We start from the raw sequence: 23,008 nt of genomic DNA on the forward strand, positions 1-23,008 counted from the left end.
AAAAATATTTTATTGCATTAGTAAAGAAATCATACATGACTCTACCTCTATACGTATCAATATAAAATACGTTCTTTTTGCTAACGTGAATCAGATAAGAGTCGATAATAGGCTCTATCTTTGAACATGTTCTAATAGACTTCGCAAGACATGTGTAAAGGTTGGCAAAATCAAGTGAAAATTATGGAGAGAATTGTGAAGAAAAAAAAGAAAACGGTTGAGATCGACTACTACAGCGTACTGTAGCAAGTACATATGCATACGTACACGCAGCACGTTGGAGCTGCGTAGCTCGGTTGGAATTTGAGACCGTATATGCAGAGTTCGACACGATCGCAGATGGAATTTAATTTGGTATGTTAAAATTCTATTCGGAAACAAGGCCAGAGGTGTCGAATTTGGAAAGATGTCTGGATTGAAAGGAGATCGATAGGGATAAGGAAATAAATACGAGTCAAGTTAGGAAGGGAATCCGATTTCGGAAAGATTAATGGAGATACGAAAATTCAAGATTTCTGATTCGTGTCATATTAGGGGTATAAATAGAGCCCTAGATATATGCTCCGCCAGCCCGGTGTGTCCTTGCGAGTAAATATCGATAGGTTTATTTGGTTCCTACCCCTCTTTTTTTTTCGCGTATACACCAATACGAAGATACGTGCAGCAGTAATAAAGCGATGCGGCGGCACAACTAGCGAATGAAGCGTCGCCGCCGCCCGCAGGTGAAGCCGCTTCGTCTCCCCCCTCGATCGACTCCACGTCTCCCTCCCCCCAAACAAACACCTGCGCGATTACCTCGCTGCTTGTGCCCCCGTCCCCCGCGTGGTTACATTCCCAACTAACCCACTCATTAATCCATCGTCGCTTCCCTATAATCAAGTTTTAAACAGCACTTCGACCGAATACAATACAAGACCGGCCCCCAATTTACGGTTAGATTGCTGATCGATCGTCCCCGATCAATAATGCATCCTCCTCCGAGCCGGAGCTCCTCCGCCGACGACGATAATTTCGCCGTCTCGATGCCGCCGCCTCGGGATGACGACCGGCCAGCTGCTGCGGCCGGCGCCGGCGAGGCGAAGCCGGCGGCGGAGGAGCACCCGCGGCGGCCCGGGCAGCACGACTGCAGCTACTACGTCAAGTTCGGGAGCTGCAAGTTCGGGATGAGGTGCGTGTACAACCACCCCGGGGGGCAGCAGAGCTCCGAAGCAGGCGCCGGCGAGAAGGTGGAGATGAAGCACCCGCGGCGGCCCGGGCAGCCGGACTGCCTCCACTACCTGCGGTTCGTGACATGCAAGTACGGGATGGACTGCAAGCTCAACCATCCGCCTGGACGCATCACGCAGCAGATGCCAATGGTACGTATGAATGTATCATAGGGCATATATATATATATATATATATACACACACATATACCTCGATGAAAAACTTTAAAATCAACTCTAATTTTAAGTTTAAAAATTAAAATTTTGAATTATAAGCATAATCAAAAGCGAAAAGATGAGAGTGTAAATTTATGGTAGGCTCTAAAAGATATACTCAAAATTTGACAAGAAAAAAACAGTTGATGAGTATGCAAGGGAATAAAAGATTGTAAATTACTACTACTATTGCAAAATATAGCTAGCTACTTTCTGGATCTTGACATGGTGTTTCAGATGTTATTTTTGATCAATAATATTTATATAAATATGTTCTTTTTAAATAAAAAAAGAGTTGTTTATTTTCATAGTTTTTAATGATAAATCTAGTAACATCCTTTTGACATTTTTACTAATGATCAAAGTTTAAAATATTGATGCATTATATCGTGAGAAGTAACATTTTTCTTACTGAAAGTGATTTTCAGTACTTTCTTGCGAAAGCATGCAACTACCAACATAATGGAGGCAAAACAGAAGTTGAGCAAGTAAACCTAAACCTTGTTGGGCTTCCACTTCGTCCAGTAAGTCTGCATACTTCTTTCCATGTGGTGTTTGTTTCCATCACCATGAAGTGTTAGGATAGCTAGGCCCATCGATTTTAGCAAAGATTTTATTTTGTGTTTTCCATTCATCATAACCAATACTATTAACTCCAATATTTACTTCATAAATTTCTGTTTTGCAGGGGGCAGGATTGTGTTCATACTATATGAATAGGGGAACCTGCAAATTTGGGACAACCTGCAGGTTTCACCACCCAGATCGAGGCTCAGACCAGGAGAAGTGGGTTGCTTCAGGCCATGCCAATCAAGCATCCTCTCAAAAGAACATTTACTCGGTGCTTGATCACGGAGAATCGAATGAGCAGGCTAATCCATCTCAAGATGTCGATCAAGTAAGTTCTATTTCGAAATTTTGGGGCTGCTTTCGTTGTGATGCAAAAACGAACCATACAAAGTATTTGTGGCTTAAAGAGTGCTTGCTAAACGTTTGGGTTAATCCAATATTTTCGTAGTCAATACGATTGTTATAATCCCCACCCTACTAAAAAAAGTTGTGCCAATACTTGACTAAGGTTCAGTTTGGTAGGACAGTCAGCCAAAACAGCCCTATTTCTCCAACTAGGAAATTCCCATCCAATTCAACAGTTTTGTAGTTTGATACAAGAATGAAACATGCATGTTTTGAGTAACAAGCTAGCATTAGTCACTGCCTATCATGCATGGACTTTGGTGCATAGCAAGAGTTAAAGTCAATCGGAATATTGTCGGACAACAGTGATTCCGTTTGCAAGAAGAGATATTTTTATGGTCAGTACCTTTTGCTGTGCTGACTTTTGTAGTAATCTGCTGAAGCCTGGGAATTCACTCTTTCAACCTTCTAAAGGAATCTGTTACACAAGGGATCAACTTCTTCAACTGCATCAGGTGACTACTATATTTTATTCATTGTGCCAAAACTACATATATTGTTAGGTCGAACACAACGTTCTTCAATTCATTACAAAGAAGCATAAATACGTCGTTGTAGAACATCTGTCGTAACTTTCCATAGTTAAGAAATGACTCTTATACAAAAATTATTCGTGTTTGAGTCCTCTACCTGAACGTGTGACATCCTTTCACATCATTCAAGTGTCTGAATTTTAAGTCTATGCAGATTATCGATCCACCTAAGGACATCTTCGACCTTATGGAAGATATGAAGGAACTCCTTGTTGGTGATCAAATGTCGGTTCGCAATGAACCAAATTATGTGAGAACTCCCCCCCATGTGACAGTCAGAGCACCCTGATGTCGTTTTCCTTTCCCTAAATGACTATGTGTTGTAATATGCCTTGTTGAGAAAATATGTTTAATTGGCTGAAACAAGATTACATGTGTGTTATACTGTCTTTAGAAAATACACAAGAAAATCTTTTATCTTAAAAAACAAAAAAAAATACCACACTTAGAAATTTGAGTCATGCAACTACATAAGTGTGCTCTGCTAATACAATGGTCCACATGACAGTGATAATGATTGTGACAGACTCATCGCTAGCACTACCTTCTTTTATAGTATTATAGATATATATCTTTTCGATAACTATTGTCTATTTAGGTACAAATTCCATGGTACAAACGCTTTGATAAGGACAGCCGTGACTGGCATTCAAGGTCTGCAGAAACTCAGGTGGTTGCTGGGGAAGGGAAATCTTGGGACAACATCCATGAAACAAAAGAATCCTATGAGTTAGGGTGGAAAAAAAAAGAGCAAAACAAGTATCACCAATCAAGCTTCCAGTATGTTCCTAAAGTTCAGGTACTTTGGAAATACAAGTGTGGTAGTATTTGTGCTACATAACCTCTATATTATTCATATTCCTGGATAGTACTTCAATTTTGTAGTACTAGTTTGATGCAAGACTTCATTTACCAGTTTTAAATTCAGCCGTGTTAATAGTGAAATAGTTATCCTCTTTTACATTTGGTGGATAATCCGTGAGTTACTTTTGTTGTAGAAAAACATAAATCTGCACCTGAACTTGTTACATTTGCATGTTCATGTTGCTTTTCATGCTTATGAGGTATAGAAATTGTCATTTACCTGATTGCACGTGGTATCACTGATCATTCAGATGTCCTTTCAAATTCTGTGACTGAATTTTGTATAGCAAAAATTATCGCCTAAAATTTTTTCCTACACAACACCCCAAGTCCAGGATAAAAATTTTGATGTGCAGAGCTATCTCTGAAAAAACATTTTACGGCCATTTAACTGTGACACGCAAATGATTATTGTAACATTCTGGTTTTATTGTAAACATCAGGTTGCTACCACCTCAGCACGTCCTACGACTGAAGTCCGTTGGTCAATCAGGAGAAGCAATCTCTCTGACAAAGATGGTGTCCTGAAAGCAGTGAAAGGGTACTCCTTGATTTGGAAATATGAACTTTCTGTTGCTCCCTTTAATGTCATACTCAGGAATTAAAATTTGCATAGTAAATTTTTTTTTGCTTATTTTTCGTTCTTGTTCATTGAACAGTATACTGAACACATTGACACCCGAGAAGTTTGATCTACTGAAGGGACAGTTACTAGCAGCTGGAATCACTGGACCAGATGTTTTAAAGGTTTGGTTTATGCCAAGTATTTTTTTTTCTCTAGCAGCACTGCATTTGACTGTTGTTGACTTGTTTCTTCCTTTTTACTCAGGATGTGGTAAATCTTATGTTAGAAAAGGCTGTTGCTGAGCCAACCTTCTGTCCAATGTTTGCGCAACTTTGCTCTTTTCTGAATGAACACCTCACAGCTGATGCTGATGGTGAGCAAATTACGTTCAAACAAGAACTGTCTAATATATGTGAAGAAGCATTTGGAATTTCTTGCAATATACGGAATGAGATCTTCAAATTGACAAGACCAGACCAAGAGATGGAGAGACGGAATAAAGAAAGGCTAGTGAAACTTCAAACACTAGGGAGCATTTGTGTTTTGCGTGATCTGCTCAAGCAAAATATGGTCGCAGATAAGATAGTACATCACATTGTTCAGGTATTCATGCAATTGACAGAGACCCTCCATTACTAGAGTTTTCACTGTTAATGAAGGCTAGTACTCCCTCCAATTTTTTGTTAGACATTATTCAAAAATCATCGGCGTCAAATATAAAAAACCGGAGGGAGTTTTTTTCATGGATAATACTTGTTCTAACTTAGAGGCTAGCAATATCACGCATATATTTCATACCATTCAAGTCCAAATAATATGACATCATACGAGATATAAATAACCATAAAAACTTATAATCCCTATATGCATAGTTCCTTGATAATTTAATATAACTATACATGTTATTTGACAAAAAAAACTTTACGTTTTAAATGCGCAAATTGAATAACGTATGCAAACACAAGCTGGGTTTTCTAGAGAACTTGCATGATGTCAAATACTATCTCAATGTGTCAGATCAGATTCTTGCACTTCTGTTTTATAGCTCTCTACATTGACAACCATCATTGTTAAGTTTGTATATGATAAAACAACTCATTTATTTATTGCTTCAATTCTAGGTCTGGTATGGAATGGATCTTAATACTGTTATCCCTTTATTTTACATTTTCTTTATTTATTAGTTTCAGAATTTATAATTGATATGTATAAATTACTACATTGTGTAGTTTTATTTTCATCTTTTCTTGATAATATAGTTTATTCTAGTTATTACATAAAACATTACAAATTCAATATTTCTGAAACATTCCTTTTCAAATTCAAATATACGTATATATATAATCCACAACTATGATCTATTACAGACGATTAGGCGTAATTTATTTTTCCATTTACAGCTTAGTTTTGTCTCTCTTTTATTAACTCAACCATGTTATTCTTCCAATTATTTTTCAGGCCGTAATGGATTGTGAAAAATTTCAGTTTGACCCTCTCCAAAGTGTTGATTTGTTAAATGTAATTTTCGAGGGTAGGATGGGTTCAGTTCCTGCAGTAAATCAAGCTAATACGGGTGTCAATGCTATCATTGGCACCAAGAAGTGTTCCCTTGCAGCAAATGATCTCACGATCATCGACAAGGATGTCGACATGCGAAATGAAGAAGCTACTACATTAGGGAGACAATCTAGTGAAGTCCCAGATAATTCGATGGATCGTCAGAAATGTTTTGCCGATGCAGAGTACAGTCATCTCGTTCAGAATGAGAACGGCAAATTGACCAATTCAGAAGCTTCAGTGAGGATGGGTTCAGTAGGATTTGGCATTTCTGAGATCATGGAGATGGTTGTTGATGCTGGAGCTAATGAAGGCAGCGACGAGCATTTCATTGCTACAATGTTATTTGTTAAACCTGAATATAGGGAAATATTTCTTACCCTCACTACTCCTCGGGTAAGGCTTGGGTGGCTGAAAAGGATGTGCAAAGTGAAGCAGGAATAAGGGCCAAGTCTAGTTTGGGTGTTCCTGCTGATCAGGAGATTATTATTTAAACGTGATGTACGGTCTTATGCTACTTAATTTTGCTGTTATGTGTCTAAATGAGTTGTGGCGATTGGTTGTACGAACTGTGGACTTTTCATTTGTGTTGCAACAGTGCATCGATCACATAATGATCTGCATTGAAAGCTAAGGGGTTACAAAGACTTCTTGTGAAGTAGGTGATAGGAGGGTACCAACGCGAACCCTAAAAAAAAAGCAAGTTTGCATCAAATACCAAGTCGAACATATGAATCTTGAATTGCACTGTTCATGACAGTCTATTAAGCCAGTATTGTCACTACGATATTCAGGATCTATCTTGCTAAATAGGCTTATCTCATATGATTAGGTTACTACCCAGACAGATTTGGCACTGGTGTGTGCATTTATAGCTAGTTATTGTTTCAACGGTAGGAAAAGTATATGTTGATAGCGAGGCGCAATGGTGATCGACTTCGTCAGTCTCAACATACTCCACTTCCTCAATTTTAAGATAGGACTAATCCAATATTTTGAGGTGCTTATAGGGGTTTGCGTTCAAAGTAATAATGTGCGTGTTTTTTCACCGTTTGCGTTTATACTTCTAAAAAGTAATCACTATCTATGTTTTTTTGATGGTGTCTGACTGTGGTCCCTAATATGTTTTGTATTGTAAATTTAGTTATAACATTTGAGAGTTCTCCATTCTTTCTGTAAATTTAATTATAACATGTTAATTGCTACAATACTTCAAGGCTTTCTCCCCATATTTTTTCCTTGCATGCCATACAAATTGAATGCGTCTTCTCATGTATCCTAGCGTAGTTAGCATTTCAAATATATAATAGTTGCTCTGTCCAGTATGATAATTCTTATCATCTTGGACGACGACATGGTCAATTGGTCATCCAACATGTATTTGACATAAACAAATATCTAAACATACATGTTATATAATGAGTTATCTATTGAATATCAATAATATATTACTTTTATGTTTTCTACTTGTTGCATACAATCAATGCATTAAGTATTTATATAAAACATGTTGCATGCAACATAGGAACACGTGACCAAATAGCAGATGAACGAAGAGATGACGACCAAGTTTTATTGAGTTAATGATACCACGTAGGATGATTAATCTGACGTATATACATATGGACGACCATTGTCTCACTATAGTGCATGCTATAAATCTATATCTAACTTTAATTTTATATTAAAATATATAAAAGTAAACAAATGTTTACTTTTATTGAACTACTCTTTACGACTCAATTATACAGGTTGTCCTAGTGTTTATAAACTAAATATTTTAAAAGTTACTAATAGTTAAAGTTTTGACCTTATACAAAACAACAAGAATTACGGAACTAGAGGGAGCATATAGCAAGCCATACCAATTTAACATATTCTTAATTATTGTGCACAACTATAAAGCGAAGAGTACACCTTATTCAATTCTATATGTATATAATGTACCTGTGCCAAAAGAACCTCGCAAACATAAAATAAGAAAACTACGCCCAAACAAGAATCCCCATCACAACATCACTTACATACTCACGCACAATGCATTCAATTATACTCGTATTGCCAGAGCACGTATAGGTCTAGCCATCATCTTGTTTTGTACTGTCTCAGTGGCTAGTGTGGTAGGTAGAGCCACGAAGAAGAGCACTAGCAGGACACCAAAGCAATGAAACAAAAGTTTCGGGGGAATTAGAGGCAACAGGAAGCAGAGTGAAGTGAGCCGTTGCAAGACCTCTGTTTGGTGGTAGTTTAGCATGCCATGACTGCCCAGAGACACACACTAGTCATGCCTAAGTTTGGTGGTTTAGCTGTTGTAAACAGGATGGAACTTATTGCCAAATCACCTTGCAGAAAATAAGCACTGCTGTGTCATGCGATACTTCAGCTCATCACTCTCTAATGAACAACGACGACAAGATCATGCCTAGGAAGCTAATATGGGAGAAAGATATTTTCACCAGCACTAGTAGAGCAGTATGGGAGAAGAGAGTGGTTTTAGTGCTACCCCCATGCTTTGGAACATATAAATTCTTTGCTTAGAGAGCAATTAAGACCCCAAAAGATAAAAAACCTAGCTTCCTAGATGACATTGAGTTCATCTGTTATTTTTTTAATTACTGGCAAAAAGGTTCATACTTTGCACCACAAAATCGATTTTAATGGGGAAGAAAAGGTAGGTTAAAAAAAGGCGAGGATCTCTAACACTCTACCGCTACAGCTGCGCGCCCCTGACACTTCCAGTCTATAATCGCCAGCCACCGTCTCTGCTATCCCTGATCTACCTGGCTATCGCCGCTATTGGAGTTGCCCTTGGATTTGGCTGAGCCATTGCCAGAAACACGCCACCACCTAAGCTTGAGGTGGACAAGGTCTCACCACGGCCATCCCTACAATCGCCCGATTTCTAGTGGCTTTCTATGTACGTACGGTGGTGAGAAGAGAGGGAGGGAGGAGTTAGGATCACAACGCCATTGATCACTGCCCATGTCGCCTTACAAGCAATGCTTTGCCTTTGGGACTCCTATGGGTGACGCGGCACACACGTAGGAGCTTCCTGTGGTGGCGGTGGCACAACTCGCTCGTACCTCGAGCGGCAACACCAGACGCCAGGCTACACTACAGCAGATCTAAAGATGACCAGATCTAAAGACGACCGAGCGATAGAAGAGATCGGTGATAGGATGAGAGGTGGGAGGGAAATGCATCTGCACCGCTCGTTCGATATAGATGAATTTAAGATGTCTGACGTGTCACATGATGATGATGATGACGAGTAAAACAAGTTGGTGCATTATATCATAGATTAGATATACGTGGATAGCAAACAAATAAGTTATACAATGGCGTGTCTATTTCATTATTTGTACCATATTTAATATAATATTTTTTATGTTTTGTATCTGTTGCATGTAACTAATGCATAAAGTTTTTCTGTAAAATATGTTGCATGTAGCCTGGGAGCATGTGCCCAAGTAGTAGATGAATGAAGAGACATCAACTAAGTTTTTATTGAGTTAATGATGTGACGTATGATGACTAATATGACTTGGATAAATATAGACGACCATTGTCTCACTAATGTACATGCTCTACATATATCTTTAACTATGATTCTTATTAAAATATATAAAAATTAAATAAATGTTTACTTTTATTAGACTACTCTTTATAAGTCATTTATACGTGTTGTCCTAGTGTTTACAAACTAAAAACTTTAAAAGTTATTAATACTCAAAGTTTTAAAAGTTTGAGCCCGCCCTTATTCAAAACAATAGGAATTATGGAACTGGAGGGAGCATAGAACAAGAAATACCAATTTAATTCTTTCTCTAGAGGGAACGGTACACCTTATTCAATTCTATGTTTATATTGTACCCATGCCTAACGAACCATGAAAAAAATAAAATAAAAGGCTACACCCAAACAAAAAACGTCATCACTGAATCACTTACATACTCACGCACAGTGCATTCCCTCATACTCATACTGCCAGACAACATATAGGTGTACCTATCATCTTATTTTCTACTGTCTTAGCAGCTAGTATGGTAGCTACCATCAATGAAGAAGGGAGCAGTAAGAACACCAAACCAATGAACAAAAGTTTTGGAGGAATTAGAGGCAACAGGAAGCAAAGAGCCATCACTCAAGTGAGTTGTTTCAGGACCTGCTGCTTTAGCACGGCACAGCTGCCCAGAGAGAGACACACTAGTCATGCCTAAGTTTGCTGGTTTAGCTGTTGTGACCAGGATGGAACTTATTGCCGAAGTACCTGCCACAAGACACTCCAATGAGCAACAACAGGGCCTGCGATCGTTCAACTTGTCACTTTCCAATGAACAACAACGACGAGATGATATGTAGAAAGATAGTATGGGAGACATGTTTTGCCAGTCAGCACTAGTAGTGCAGCTCGATAAACATGTGTGGTTGTTAGTTTGTCGTAGACTGGTAGCCTCCTCTGCTCACACTTGCATCGTTCCGAGCCCATGGCAAGCAAGTCTATTTTGTCACAGATAGGGTTGAAAACGGCCGAGTCTATTTTGTTGTAGATAGGGTTAAAAACGGCTGGAAACGGTCGGAAAACTATCTATCCTATTTCCATTTCCATATTTTTTGTTCGGAAATGGAAACGGAACGGTACATACGGAAACGGTATCGGTATCATCGAAATTCCGGAAACGGTACCACCAGAACGGAAATATATCGATAGCAGTCGATGCGGAAATCATGTCAAAAAGAACAATATATCATTAAGAATAACCGCACGACAGGTTGATAGTACCAATTGTTCATTTCATACTCACATTAGATTAATTAATATCATACTAAGGATATGGAGAGTCGATGACCACGATAAGTCTATAACAACATAAAGAAACCATAACTCCATGAGACAATACAAAAGTCGACATCACATAAGTACACGAATACGATAACATCATAAGATGACACCACAATTAGCATTCTTCAGTTACAGGGAATAGATAAAACGATTAGAAGACAACCATTGAACCATGAACAATGGGGCTGGACTGCCGGTCACAGGTCCAGCAGGAGCAGTGATGGGCGACCGGCGACGGCTTCGAGCAGCGCTGTTGCGGCGACCGACGGCGCAGCCACGTGGAGCGGTGGATGGCGCGACGGCTAGACGGCTTAAGGCGCGGCGGAGGCCAGCGGTGATGGCGCGGCGTCGACACGTCTGGCGGCGGCGCAGCGGCGGTGCGCCCCGCGCCCGTACGGCCGTGCGGTGTGCAGCGGCGGCGGCGTCTCGGCGTCTCCTGGCTGGCTCGCGAGACCGTGTGCGGTGTGCGATTGTGTTGTGCGTGCGTGCGTGCTAGCGTGCTGCAGCGTGCTGCGTGTTAGGGTTAGAGTTAATGGGCCGGCCCAATACGGAATTTTCATGTGAACCAAGGAGTTGGGACATGGCTAGTTGGGCTTTTGGAAATTTCCAGCCGAATACGGAATGCCGACAAAACGGTCAGAAAAATTACATTGCCGTTTCCGCTACCATTTCCGGATAATTTCCGTTTCCATTTCCGGCAATAGTGTTACCGGCTAAAACGGTCGGAACAAAACGAAAACGGTAGCTGGTACGGTCAGGATTTTTCGTACCGTTTTTAACCCTAGTTGAAGAGCTCATGACAAAATTTGTTGCTAGAGAACAGCAGGCAGAAAGGACGGGGAGAAGAGAGTTGGTTTTAGAGCTACCCCAAGCTTTGCAACATATATATTCTTGGCTTAGAGAGCAATTAAGACCCGAAAAGATAAAAAAAAACCTAGCTTCCAAGATGACATTGAGTTCATCTGTTGTTTTTTTAATTACTGGCAAAAATCTTCATGCATTGTATCTGGAATCGATTTTAAAGGTACATTTAACTTAGCCGGGTAGTCATTCAGCACACACCAATTAAGGTCGCAACTTATCTGACATGACAGCTAATCAAATGGATAACCGGGTTACTGATGAAGACTATCATCAATATATCTTCCATTTTTATGAGGGCATCCTTAATACAATATGGCTTGAAGATATTTTCATTAAATTATCCATGTTTAATTATACACTCTGGAATTGTTTTGTATTTTCCAGATCAAGAGAATAATTTTAATAATACAAAAATCACTTCAGCCATTATTGTGTTTTAATAATACAAAAATCACTTCAGCCGGATAGCGTGTCCATGTGGCGGGACCGTTAGTTAGACATTTCTCCTTGCTTGTGATTGTCCGATCGTAGATCAACGACATGGACTCTCGCAATGAACCTAGTTGTAAATATGAAATATTAGCATGTTTTTGTAAAGGTAGTATAATTTTTTTAAGTCGAGTCGCGAGCTCTGTTCCTCAGTCGGTCGCGGCTTCTCCTCTTCTTTTTCTCAGAAAAAAAGGCGGAGTTTCTCCTCCATCCTAAAAAACCCGCATACTTTCTATTCATCTGTGAATCCACCGTCGCTCTCAATGCAAGAACTTCCTCGCTCTGCTGCGTCTTCTCCTCTTCTTTTTGTCACAAAAAGAAGTTTCTTCTCTTTCCTAAATAAATCACATATTTTCTATTTATCGACAAATCCACCATCACTCTCAAATCTCAATACAAGAGCTATCGATCTGATCCACCAGTAAATCACCCCTGACTAACTCCATCGACAAATCACGAGTATGCGGTTTAAGAGCAAGGGCTAATACCAATGACAAATCACTCCGTCAACAAATCACGACAAAGGGGTTCATCTCGTTTTCCTGGAAAAAAACAAACAACATAGTTACGAAAAAAAAATAATTTGTAAGTAAAACATATATACACTTGAGATTATTATAATCTCTATCATTAGGAATAATCTAAAACAAACAGATGGATTATTATGATAACTTATTATAATCTATAATTTGATAAGCACCTTCATAGATGTTTTTTTGGATTATTGGTTGGTAAAAACCCACCGCTCTTTAACATTTTGAAATAATTACGCACCTTGCCACCACTTACCCTAAATAGTTAAGGGCATTACAGATTTTAGCCATACGAACCCAGTAATCTAACCTATCCAATAATCTGATAAACAAACAAATTATAGCTTATTGTAATCCAACTTACAGTAATCTAGCTTAATAATCCAGCTTACAATAATCCTAAATAAAACAAATAGGGCCTAAAACCCAAGATTGAAAAATAAACTACGATGAATAAACCTTAAATCAACTTCAACTTTATGTTTAAAATTTTAACCCAAAGATAGGGTGAAAGCGTTTGTGTCCCGCCGTAGGTCCCGTTTGCAAAAGCCAATCCGCATTAGATAATCAGCGCATGTAAAATGAAAAAAGTCATTAATATATGATTAATTAAGTATTATTTATTGCAAAATTTAAAATGGATTAATCTAAGTTTTTCTTAAACTTACATATATTTTTTCATAAAAAACACTGTTTAATAATTTAGAAAACGTGCGCATGGAAAAAAGGAAAAAATAGATTAGTACCGGCGTTTGCCAACGCGGTAATGTTCTCCACAACAGAGTACAACCCTGATCTGTTCATTCCAGGACTGTTCTTGATATTTTAATCTGGTTGAGATACACGTGTGTCAAGCTTCCATTCGATTTGGTACTTGAAGGTAGGCATATGTTACAAAAGTAGTAAATTAATTATTTTGTGTGATCAAATGCTATATATCTCAAATATTTATTGCATCTCATGCTTTCTTGTTGAAAATAGAAAATATATACCACTATTTGCCGACAGACATTTCTTTGAAGTATGATCACATATTGCAACGGCTTGTCAAAAATTTATCTGCACAACCAACTTCAGTTAGCTAGGGGATTCTACTCCTATACGATTATTACCAATTGATGTTGATATCGTCATCATATCCACTGCTATGTTCTGCACAACTTTCATCTTCTTAGATCATCTTAAATAACTGATATTTTGTTGGTCACTATCCTAAACCGTGTATCTTTCATATTTGCTCCCAATAGAAATGCCAGGAAGAACAAGGTTATCAGGAAGTTCCTTGATAGTATCATGTGAGTGACAACTGACAAGGGCGCCTTTACTGACGACCTGTACTGCGCCAGCTGCATTTGAATACTACCTATAACAAATTCAGTCACAGAGAGAATGCACACTAACCTTTTTGAACTGAGATCTGACAGGTGGGCCCTACGGCCTATGGGGCCCACCTGTCAGTCTTCAGTATTGCAGGGACAGTGCTGCAGAGGATGTGCAACCAACCTTTTCTGCCGTATGTATGTGTTTTTAGTCAAACCACAATTCCACAAGCTCATGAAACACTGAAATATCATAGGATGTGATGTAATTGAAGCATGTGCTCTATGGTATTTTATCGTTGGTGAGAGTGTTTTTATATGTATTTGTTTTCAACCATCAAAACAATGGAGATAATATTCAAAAATTTAAAAAAAATGCAAAAGGAAATAATAGGTTTGTTTTTGAGGAAAAGTTATAATCATGATGAACTAAAAAGGAAGATAAGAGAGAAAATACGAAAGACACAAAATAATTCCCAACTTTGTCCATAATATAGCAGGTTTTTAACACAATTAATTAAATGTATAAAATAATTGAGGGCAATTTTACTAATCAAATCAACTAGAAACAAACATATATTGAAACAGAAAGACTACCGAACGGTAGCCCATTCGGAGGGAGAGCGACGGGATGCGGTCAGTAATAACAGCTCGCTCACTCAGACAGCCATATTGGATCGAACAATACTCATAGGCACAAGCACGAAACAAAGCAGGCGACGGCGACGACGACGTTGACGACCGTGGCGGCGGCGGCAGCGGCAACGACGCCGGAGACAACGTTGACGACCGTGGGGCCGGCGGCGGCGACGGCGACGACGACGTGGACGACCGCGGCGGCGCACTCCATCCCAACGATGGAGCACCCAACGGTGGCTGTGGCCAGCGTTCAAACGGCGACGTCTCGTGCGGCCATGGCAGCGGCTCCAGAGGATGCTGCTGCTCCGGACAGGCCAGGAGCCAGCGCCTCGGCTGCGGTGGCCACGCCGACCAAGGACGAGGCCACGACGGCAATGCCAGTAGCCGCGGCGAGGATCCTGAGCTTGAGGGTTGGCCGCCATCTCAATCGCTAGCTAGCTTTGGGGTATACGCACTTGCTCACATGCTATTGATCTGGAGATGCTGCAGAGAACAAAGAGAAGCTAGCGAGCGAGCGATCGAGCTTGGTGATTTTGGGATGAGAATAACAGCGGGAGAGGTCGGGTATATATAGGCTATCTTTTTTACTTTTTTACATGTGATGAATATGTGATTTTTTTTTTTAGCATGCTGGTACATGTGAAATACTATGGCTGGTACATGTGAGGTCCTACACATGGTACATGTTAGGAACATGTTTACCTCAGAGGTACCATGCAATCTGACACTTTTGAACCATGCCTTGTGCCATGTTAACATAGAGGTAACATGGGTACCATCACTGGTAACATGTCTGATACCTTAGAGATATTAAACATGGTACATGGAAGCCACCATGTTACTCATATTACCATGACTAGTACCTGTCAGGTATCATACATGGTAACTGACATGTACCATGTCTATCTGAGAGATACCATATATGGCTGGTACCCTTAAGGTATCACACATGGTACATCACATATACTATGTTACTCATGTTATAATGACTGGTACATGTCAGGTATCATACATGGTACCTGGGAGATACCATGTTACCTGAGAGGTAACATGGTACCATGTCTATTACCTTTAAGATATTACACATGATATATGGGAGGTACCATGTTACTCATGTTACCATGACTGTTATCTGTCAGGTATCATACATGGTACCTGATATATACCATGTTACCTGAGAGGTAACATGGTACCATGGAACTAACCTAGTATTAGAGCAAAAAAAAATAGGTGATACTGGAAGCTCTCGCTCGTGCGACTACTCACAGCGCACACACTCCTCACCAGTGTTGTTAAGTGAGGTTGAGTGCGTGGAGGCGCGTGAGACTAAATAGGAATCGACGGCGAGCGACGCTTGAGACCAAATAAGAATCGACGATGAGCGACGCGCGGATGGCAGGAATCAGCGGCAAGGAGCATGAGGACAATAGGATTCATAATGGCAAGGAGTACAAGGGCAGGGAGTTGGCGCCAAGCCGAGGAGTGAGCCATAGAGAGTTGGCACCGAGGAGCATATCAATTCGTTGCTGGAATTGGGTTTGTCCCATTGTATTAACGGTAGACCTTCTTATAGCATGTGGATATTACTACTATGACATTATTTTTTGCTTTTTGTTACATTGTTTTGAAACCAGTTGATACTCATAAAAATCACATAGCTAACCTAATGGGTAATATGGGTGATACCTGAATGGTATCAACTTGGTACTATGACCAAGTAACATGTTATTTTATGTTAACTCACATGTATTGTATATGATATCTCAATGTATCAGATATGGTACCATAACCAGATAACATGGTATCTCACATGTACCATTTATACTACTTTTCAGATAACATGTTACCTCCCAGATAACATAGGTGTTACTTAAAGGGTATCAGACTTGGTAACATGACCAAGTACATGGTTGTTACCTGAAGAGTACCAGGCTTGGTAACATGACAAAGTAACATGATACCCCGAGGTAATATGACATCTCATATGTACCATGTATGGTATCTCAAGGTAACAAGAATGTTATCTCTATAGTAACATGGTAGCTCACACGTATCATATATGATACCTTGAGGTAACAGTTATATTGCTAGGTAAAATAGTAACTTTCATGTAACATAGTACCTCACATATACCATCTATGATACTTTGAACGGTGTCTAACTGACCAAACAACCAAAGCTTCACACACCTCCTCCTCCCAACTGCATGCAGCAACTCTTCACACTCCTCCTCCTCTCACCCATAGCCTCTGCTTCCCTCCCCTCTCCCTCACCAGGAATCAGGAATTGGCGACAACGATGACGACGGTGGCATCGGCGGCGAGGAGCGCGCGGCGGCTGGAATTGACGTCGCGACGACATGGAATTGGAGCGAGGAGCACACGACGCTCGGAATTTACGTCGTGACGACGATGGCATCGGCAGCGAGGAGCACGGTCGGCACCGCGGCGGCGAGGAGCATGGTTAGCGCCGCAGAAGACATCATGTCTTGGTTTGCTGTCGCGGAGGACGTTGCGTCTTGGTTCACTATCAAAATCAGGATTTTTATCCCGTTGGTTGAACGGTATCCCGTCCGGTAGCAGCCCCCGTATTGAAATCGTCGTTTGGTTACTTCTTTTTATATGTACCTTAAATATTTGCAAAAATAAAACTAAAAAGCCGCTAAAAGGTGTGTACAGGATATATAGGTGGCACATCAATAGGCGTGCAAACTTTCTAGTCCACTCTTAAACTTCGGGCTAAATCTGGCCCACTCTCTTTCTTTTTTCCAGCCTGCCCAAGTACTGGTAGTCTGGTTTTCCTCCCTATCCTTGCAGCAGCATAAGTCTGTTTAGCATCCCTCCGCCATCCTCTCGCTATCCTTGTGCCTGCTTTCCGCCTAAGGATACAAGTGGGCCGTCCCGCTAACCCGTTTATAGGCCAATTAAACGGGTAGCCCGCCGAGTTATCCACTTAATTGACCTATAAGCGGGTTCATGGGCTGGCCCATTTACACCCCTATTTATGCCCCTCCGCTTTGGCCTGTCTAGTAGCTGCGGCCCATCCAAGACTAAGGAAAAAGTCTGCTTCGTATCCCTTCTTCAAACTCCAGCTCTCTCTCTCATCTCGGCGATGGACTCCTCTTCCCTGTCATATTCGGCCAAATCCGTTGAGAAGTATTAAACTAGATGGATACCCCGCACGTTGCTGCAGGAGAACTGTGTGATAATATAGTAGATATAAATTAAAAACAATTCTTATTTACTATACGATTTTTTTTCATGTATATTTTTATGTCTTTATCAATTATCCGTAAGTTATAAATGGTTCAGTTGTATGGTGTGCCTTTTGAGAAAAGATATGAAATTTACGCTCTCGATGAATCATCCAAAGGCTAAAAAAATTGAGGTGGTATGAAGAGATACAATTTACACCCTTCATATATCATCCTAAGGCTAAAAATAATTGAGATGATGTGACTTAATTTACGCCCTTGATGTATCATCCTAAGACTAAAAACAATGTGGCTTCATGAGAGAAGAAAGAATACCATTACAAAGTAGGGGATCTGCAAGGGCATCGTTTGGCTTTTTGAAATAAAAAAGGAAACGATATATTTGTTAATGAAAAGTATTTTATAAATAATTTTTTATATACATGCTTTTATGATTAAAGGCCAATAAAAATAACTCTAAAATTAAGATAAAAGTTTAAATATTAACTTATAAGCATAAGGATAAATGAAAAGATGATGACGTAAGCTCACACGGTCACCAGATTAGTTATCATTCGGTGCATCCATGCACATTGGCAACATGTTTCAAAAAGATTGTTTCAGACATTTTTTGTAATTTTAATTTATATATAGAGAGGGCGTAATTTCGATCTGTTCCAAAATATTCAATTGCCTGTTTGCAAATAATCAAGTTATATACTGTGGGAAAAAGTTTACTCATTGACTTTGAAAGAAAATATATCAGAAAAAAGCACCGAACGAAGCAACATTGAGCGAAACATCTTGCGTACTCTAGTGTAACAATAAGAAACAAAATCCAAAGATGGATCGAACGGTCAAGAATAGAATGAACAGTACAACAGTAGAGGGTTTCGTGAAATTTTTATAGATCAGTTGATGGATTTTGGTTCCCTTATAATGACTAGGATGATATTCATATAATTAAATAAGTTATCACGTAAAATAAAAGATGATGTGACAATTAATTAAATGAAGAGAAGAAAATCATGTCTTGCATAAGACATAATAAGAGATACGTAATATTAAATTTATATGTGAATTAATAGCGTTTGTATTGTAAGAGTAGTGTCTAATACTACTAGTTTCTTTATGACATAAAGGGCAGTGTCTTGCGTTATGAATGTGCCCCAATATTTTTCTCTTGTAGATTTACCATGAAAGTGTCATGTCTACGTAGGTGGATTAAGTCAACATACCACGTTAGATAAAACTACTTAAATGGATACTACGCAAGCACAACGTTAGGTCCAATTAATTCATTTCCAAAACAACTCAGGCAGTCAAGGCTGAGTCGGTTTTAATTCATTTCCAAAACAACTCAGGCAGTCAAGGCTGAGCCGGTTTTGATAGTTAAGAGGTCATTCATATCTTGTTTTAAAGTTTAGGAAGAGAAATGCACTTTTCCCTATCGGAAGCAATAAGAAAGGTATGCATGTACTAAATGAGATGTGTGGCATTGGGCAAGAAGGAACGGGGACCCTTCTACCATCCATGTAAAAATAGAAATTCAACAAAAAAAAACACGATTATAGATAATAAATAAATCAATTGTCTCACGGAGGAAAAGAAAGAATAAAAAATAAAAGAAATCAGTTGCGAGTTTTGATCAGTTTGCACCGAAAATTTGGCGAATTAACCAAAACACTAATCCACTCCTATGGCGACAACAAATTTTTTGTGGCTGGTTTCCAATCTGGCCCCAGGATAAAATAAATAACTATGGGAAAAAGCGGTGTCGGATACTTCGGAATGGTCCAAACGATCAGGACCCCGTGCATGTCCCTAATTAATACTAATACTAAAATAATCACTCTCTAGCAGCCATGCGTATGTACATTTCCCACGTTGAAACCATGCATATATTCTCAAAAGCATGGAAGTGGACGATGCGATGTCAAATTTAAAATTAAGATGTTACTCAAAATAAATTAAAATTAAGATTTTGTCAATCTCAGATCTCGGTTCATTCTTTCGCGTTGTCTTTATCCATCCGTATTGGGCGCTTCTCAGGTGGCATATGAGCTACTACCTCCATTTTATATTGTAAATCTTTCTAATCTTGTCTATATTTATTTATTGATAAATGTATATAATTTATATATGTGTCTAAATTTATTGGCATCCATATAAATCTAGACAATGCTAAAAAGACTTGCATTACGAAACAGAGGGAGTAATTTTTTTTCCAACCACACGCTTCTGGTTAAACGACTTATTTTTTAAAAAAATATTTAAAAAACATATTAATCTTTTTTAAGTTTACAACCACCAATAGATTTTTTTTTGGTTTTACTCGTGGCGATTAGACTTATGGCACAGGAAGCCGCCAACGTCAGAGTTTCCGGCGCGGCGCCACCCAACTACCCCACGCAATGCGTGCGTGCACGTGCGCAGACCGGCGACCCCGTTCATGCATGCAGATGCAGGCATCAATCACCGTGAGATCGACCGGAAACTATATAATGCAAGCATCCGTTCCATGAGCTTCACACTCATCATCCTAGCTACAACCAAACTCATTGATCACTAGCCATCAATCGCGGCGAGCTGGTCTACCTGATCTCCGATCGAGCTGAGGCTTTCAGCCAGCCATGGTGTTCTCCATGGATTTCGTCGTCGTTGCGCTGCTGCTCGCGGCTGTTGCGTCCGCCGCCGAGGGCAGACCGCCGGAGCAGCTCTCGCCGAACTACTACGAGAAGACGTGCCCCGGCGTGCAGGACGCCGTGCGCGCGGTGATGGCGCGGAGGCTGGACATGGCGCCCGCCGTGCTCCGCCTCTTCTTCCACGACTGCTTCGTCAACGTAAGCTAGTGTCATCGTCTGTCATTCTCGATCCAATGGCGAGCTGGAAAACGAATTGTTTTTTAGTCTCACGATGATTGATCGACGAAATTGATGCAGGGCTGTGATGCCTCCGTTCTTCTCGACCGCACGGACTCCATGGAGAGCGAGAAGGATGCCGACCCCGCCAACAAATCCCTCGCCGGGTTCGAGGTGGTCGACGAGATCAAGTCGGTGCTCGAGCAGGACTGCCCCGCCACCGTCTCCTGCGCCGACGTCCTCGCCCTCGCCTCCCGCGACGCCGTCGCCGTGGTCGGCGGGCCGACCTGGACCGTGCCGCTCGGCCGGCTGGACTCGCGCCGCGCCAGCAGGGACGCCGCCGAGGAAGGCCTCCCGAGCCCGGTCGCCGGCCTCGGCGATCTCCTCAGGGCGTTTGAGGAGCGCGGCCTCGACGCCCGCGACCTCACCGCCCTCTCCGGCGCGCACACCGTCGGCAAGGCCCACAGCTGCGATAACTACAGGGACCGCGTCTACGGCGACGAGGGCGCCAACATCGACCCGTCCTTCGCCGCGCTCCGGCGGCAGTCGTGCGAGCAGGGCAGCGGCGAGGCGCCGTTCGACGAGGAGACGCCGACGGTGTTCGACAACAGGTACTTCCAGGACCTGCTCGCGCGGCGCGGCCTCCTCACCTCCGACCAGGAGCTCTACACACACGGCGGGCCGGTGAGCGACCTGGTGGAGCTGTACGCGACGAACCGCAAGGCGTTCTTCAAGGACTTCGCGAAGGCGATGGTGAAGATGGGGAACATGCGGCCGCCGAAGAGGATGCCGGTGGAGGTGAGGCTCAGCTGCAGGAGGGTCAACAACTGAGGGATGCTTTTTTTTTTATTATTATTGTCAATCATGTTCCACCAAACAGAGTTGCTTAGGTAGTACATGAAAATTGTGTAATTGTGTTCTTTTGTTATTTTCATTTATCAACCATGTATTGAACATTTATTATGAGAAAATTCGTTCTATGCCTCTAAAATTGCAGCCAATTCCTTCAATGTCCATGAGTTGCTTAACTAAATATATGCCTCTAAATTTTTGTCTTGATTCACACAAGGTTATTCAGGAGATGAGATAAAATGTAATGATCAATATGATGGAAGATTGGGTAAAAAGATACTACATCCGTTTAGTTTCATAATGTAAGATGTTTGACTTTTTTTCAACGTTGGATCATTCGTTTCATTTAAAAATTTAGTACAAATATAAAAAATAACTAGTCGTACTTAAAGTTTTTTTGATAACAATGTAAGGCACAAGAAAAATAAATGATATTTTCATAATTTTTTGAATAAGACAAATGGTCAAACATTATAAGCAAAAAAAGTCAAATATTTTATATTATGAAACGGAGTGAGTACCAAACATGAGGCAAAATGCTGGGATACAGTTGGAAAGCAATTTGTAAAAACGGTACGCAATTGAACAATGCCACTAGTATGACCAAGTATATACGCGAATATTCCTAATTGCATTGTATTAAAGAGTCACACGTATGCCTTCGAAAAAATTTCTATTTAGCCCATCTTTAATATATACATGTCGTGGATAATACGTATATGGTAATGAAATTTTTTCGGTTCAATATTACTATGATAGATAAAATTATGCAATGTGAAATTTAAATTTTATTTCAATTAATTGATTTTTATTATCAAATATCACCATTCATTACCACATGTATGTTTGATATATGATTTGAATTAGATTAAATTACAATTGGACCTATTTTTTAAAAAGTAAATTAACTAACATGATATTAAATTATGCATATAACAAATAAATATTATGGTACCATACTGTTAGAATGTGTATATTGCTAGTTGTCCATGGTTCACAAAGAAAGCAAATTAACGTACCCACAAGTTAGAGCATCGGAACGTGTGATTTTCCAATCAATTTCTGACTCGATACGTAATTTATTTTCAAAATATTTTTCAATATTTATTTTAATTTACAAATTAACTTACCTAGTACAACGCACGGGTATATTTTATAAATGTATATCAATAAAATTATACAAACTGATCATAAGAAAAAAAAAGCATCCTAAAATGTGTAAACACGTCCCCATATTAGGCTCACCGGCCGGAAAATGAATATTACAAGCCGCACTATTATTTTCACCGACGTTTGTACATGTTGTGTTAGTAAGATTAAAACCTAGGATCTCAAAAATTCATTGCACACATCCTTACCACCGCTATCAAACACATGTTGTTTGAGACCAATATGCTATTCTTTTGACTTCACTCCTAATAAACTTGTAATGCCTATAAATGGTGTTAAATGAAAAGGTATTCAATTATCATGTTGTACACCTGGTCGAGCTACATAA

At 40.1% G+C, this 23,008-nt stretch overlaps 2 protein-coding genes across 2 annotated transcripts; both read left to right on the forward strand.

Moving 5' to 3' along the window:
• Positions 1 to 1,022: 1,022 nt before the first annotated feature.
• LOC102720157 (zinc finger CCCH domain-containing protein 43-like) lies at positions 1,023 to 6,691 on the forward strand. Its single transcript, XM_015838112.2, has 10 exons — positions 1,023 to 1,358; positions 1,852 to 1,947; positions 2,112 to 2,321; positions 2,782 to 2,853; positions 3,086 to 3,181; positions 3,530 to 3,730; positions 4,239 to 4,336; positions 4,455 to 4,542; positions 4,625 to 4,963; positions 5,819 to 6,691. The coding sequence occupies exons 1-10, from the start codon at positions 1,023 to 1,025 to the stop codon at positions 6,359 to 6,361; spliced, it is 2,079 nt and encodes a 692-aa protein (XP_015693598.2). The 3' UTR covers positions 6,362 to 6,691.
• Positions 6,692 to 20,557: 13,866 nt separating this feature from the next.
• On the forward strand, positions 20,558 to 21,489 carry LOC102720438 (peroxidase 4-like). Its single transcript, XM_040525522.1, has 2 exons — positions 20,558 to 20,640; positions 20,740 to 21,489. Exons 1-2 carry the CDS (start codon positions 20,575 to 20,577, stop codon positions 21,487 to 21,489), a joined length of 816 nt encoding a protein of 271 aa, XP_040381456.1. The 5' UTR covers positions 20,558 to 20,574.
• Positions 21,490 to 23,008: the final 1,519 nt, after the last annotated feature.

Source organism: Oryza brachyantha, chromosome 6 (genome assembly GCF_000231095.2).
Source record: "Oryza brachyantha chromosome 6, ObraRS2, whole genome shotgun sequence".
Classification (NCBI taxonomy): Eukaryota; Viridiplantae; Streptophyta; class Magnoliopsida; order Poales; family Poaceae; genus Oryza; species Oryza brachyantha.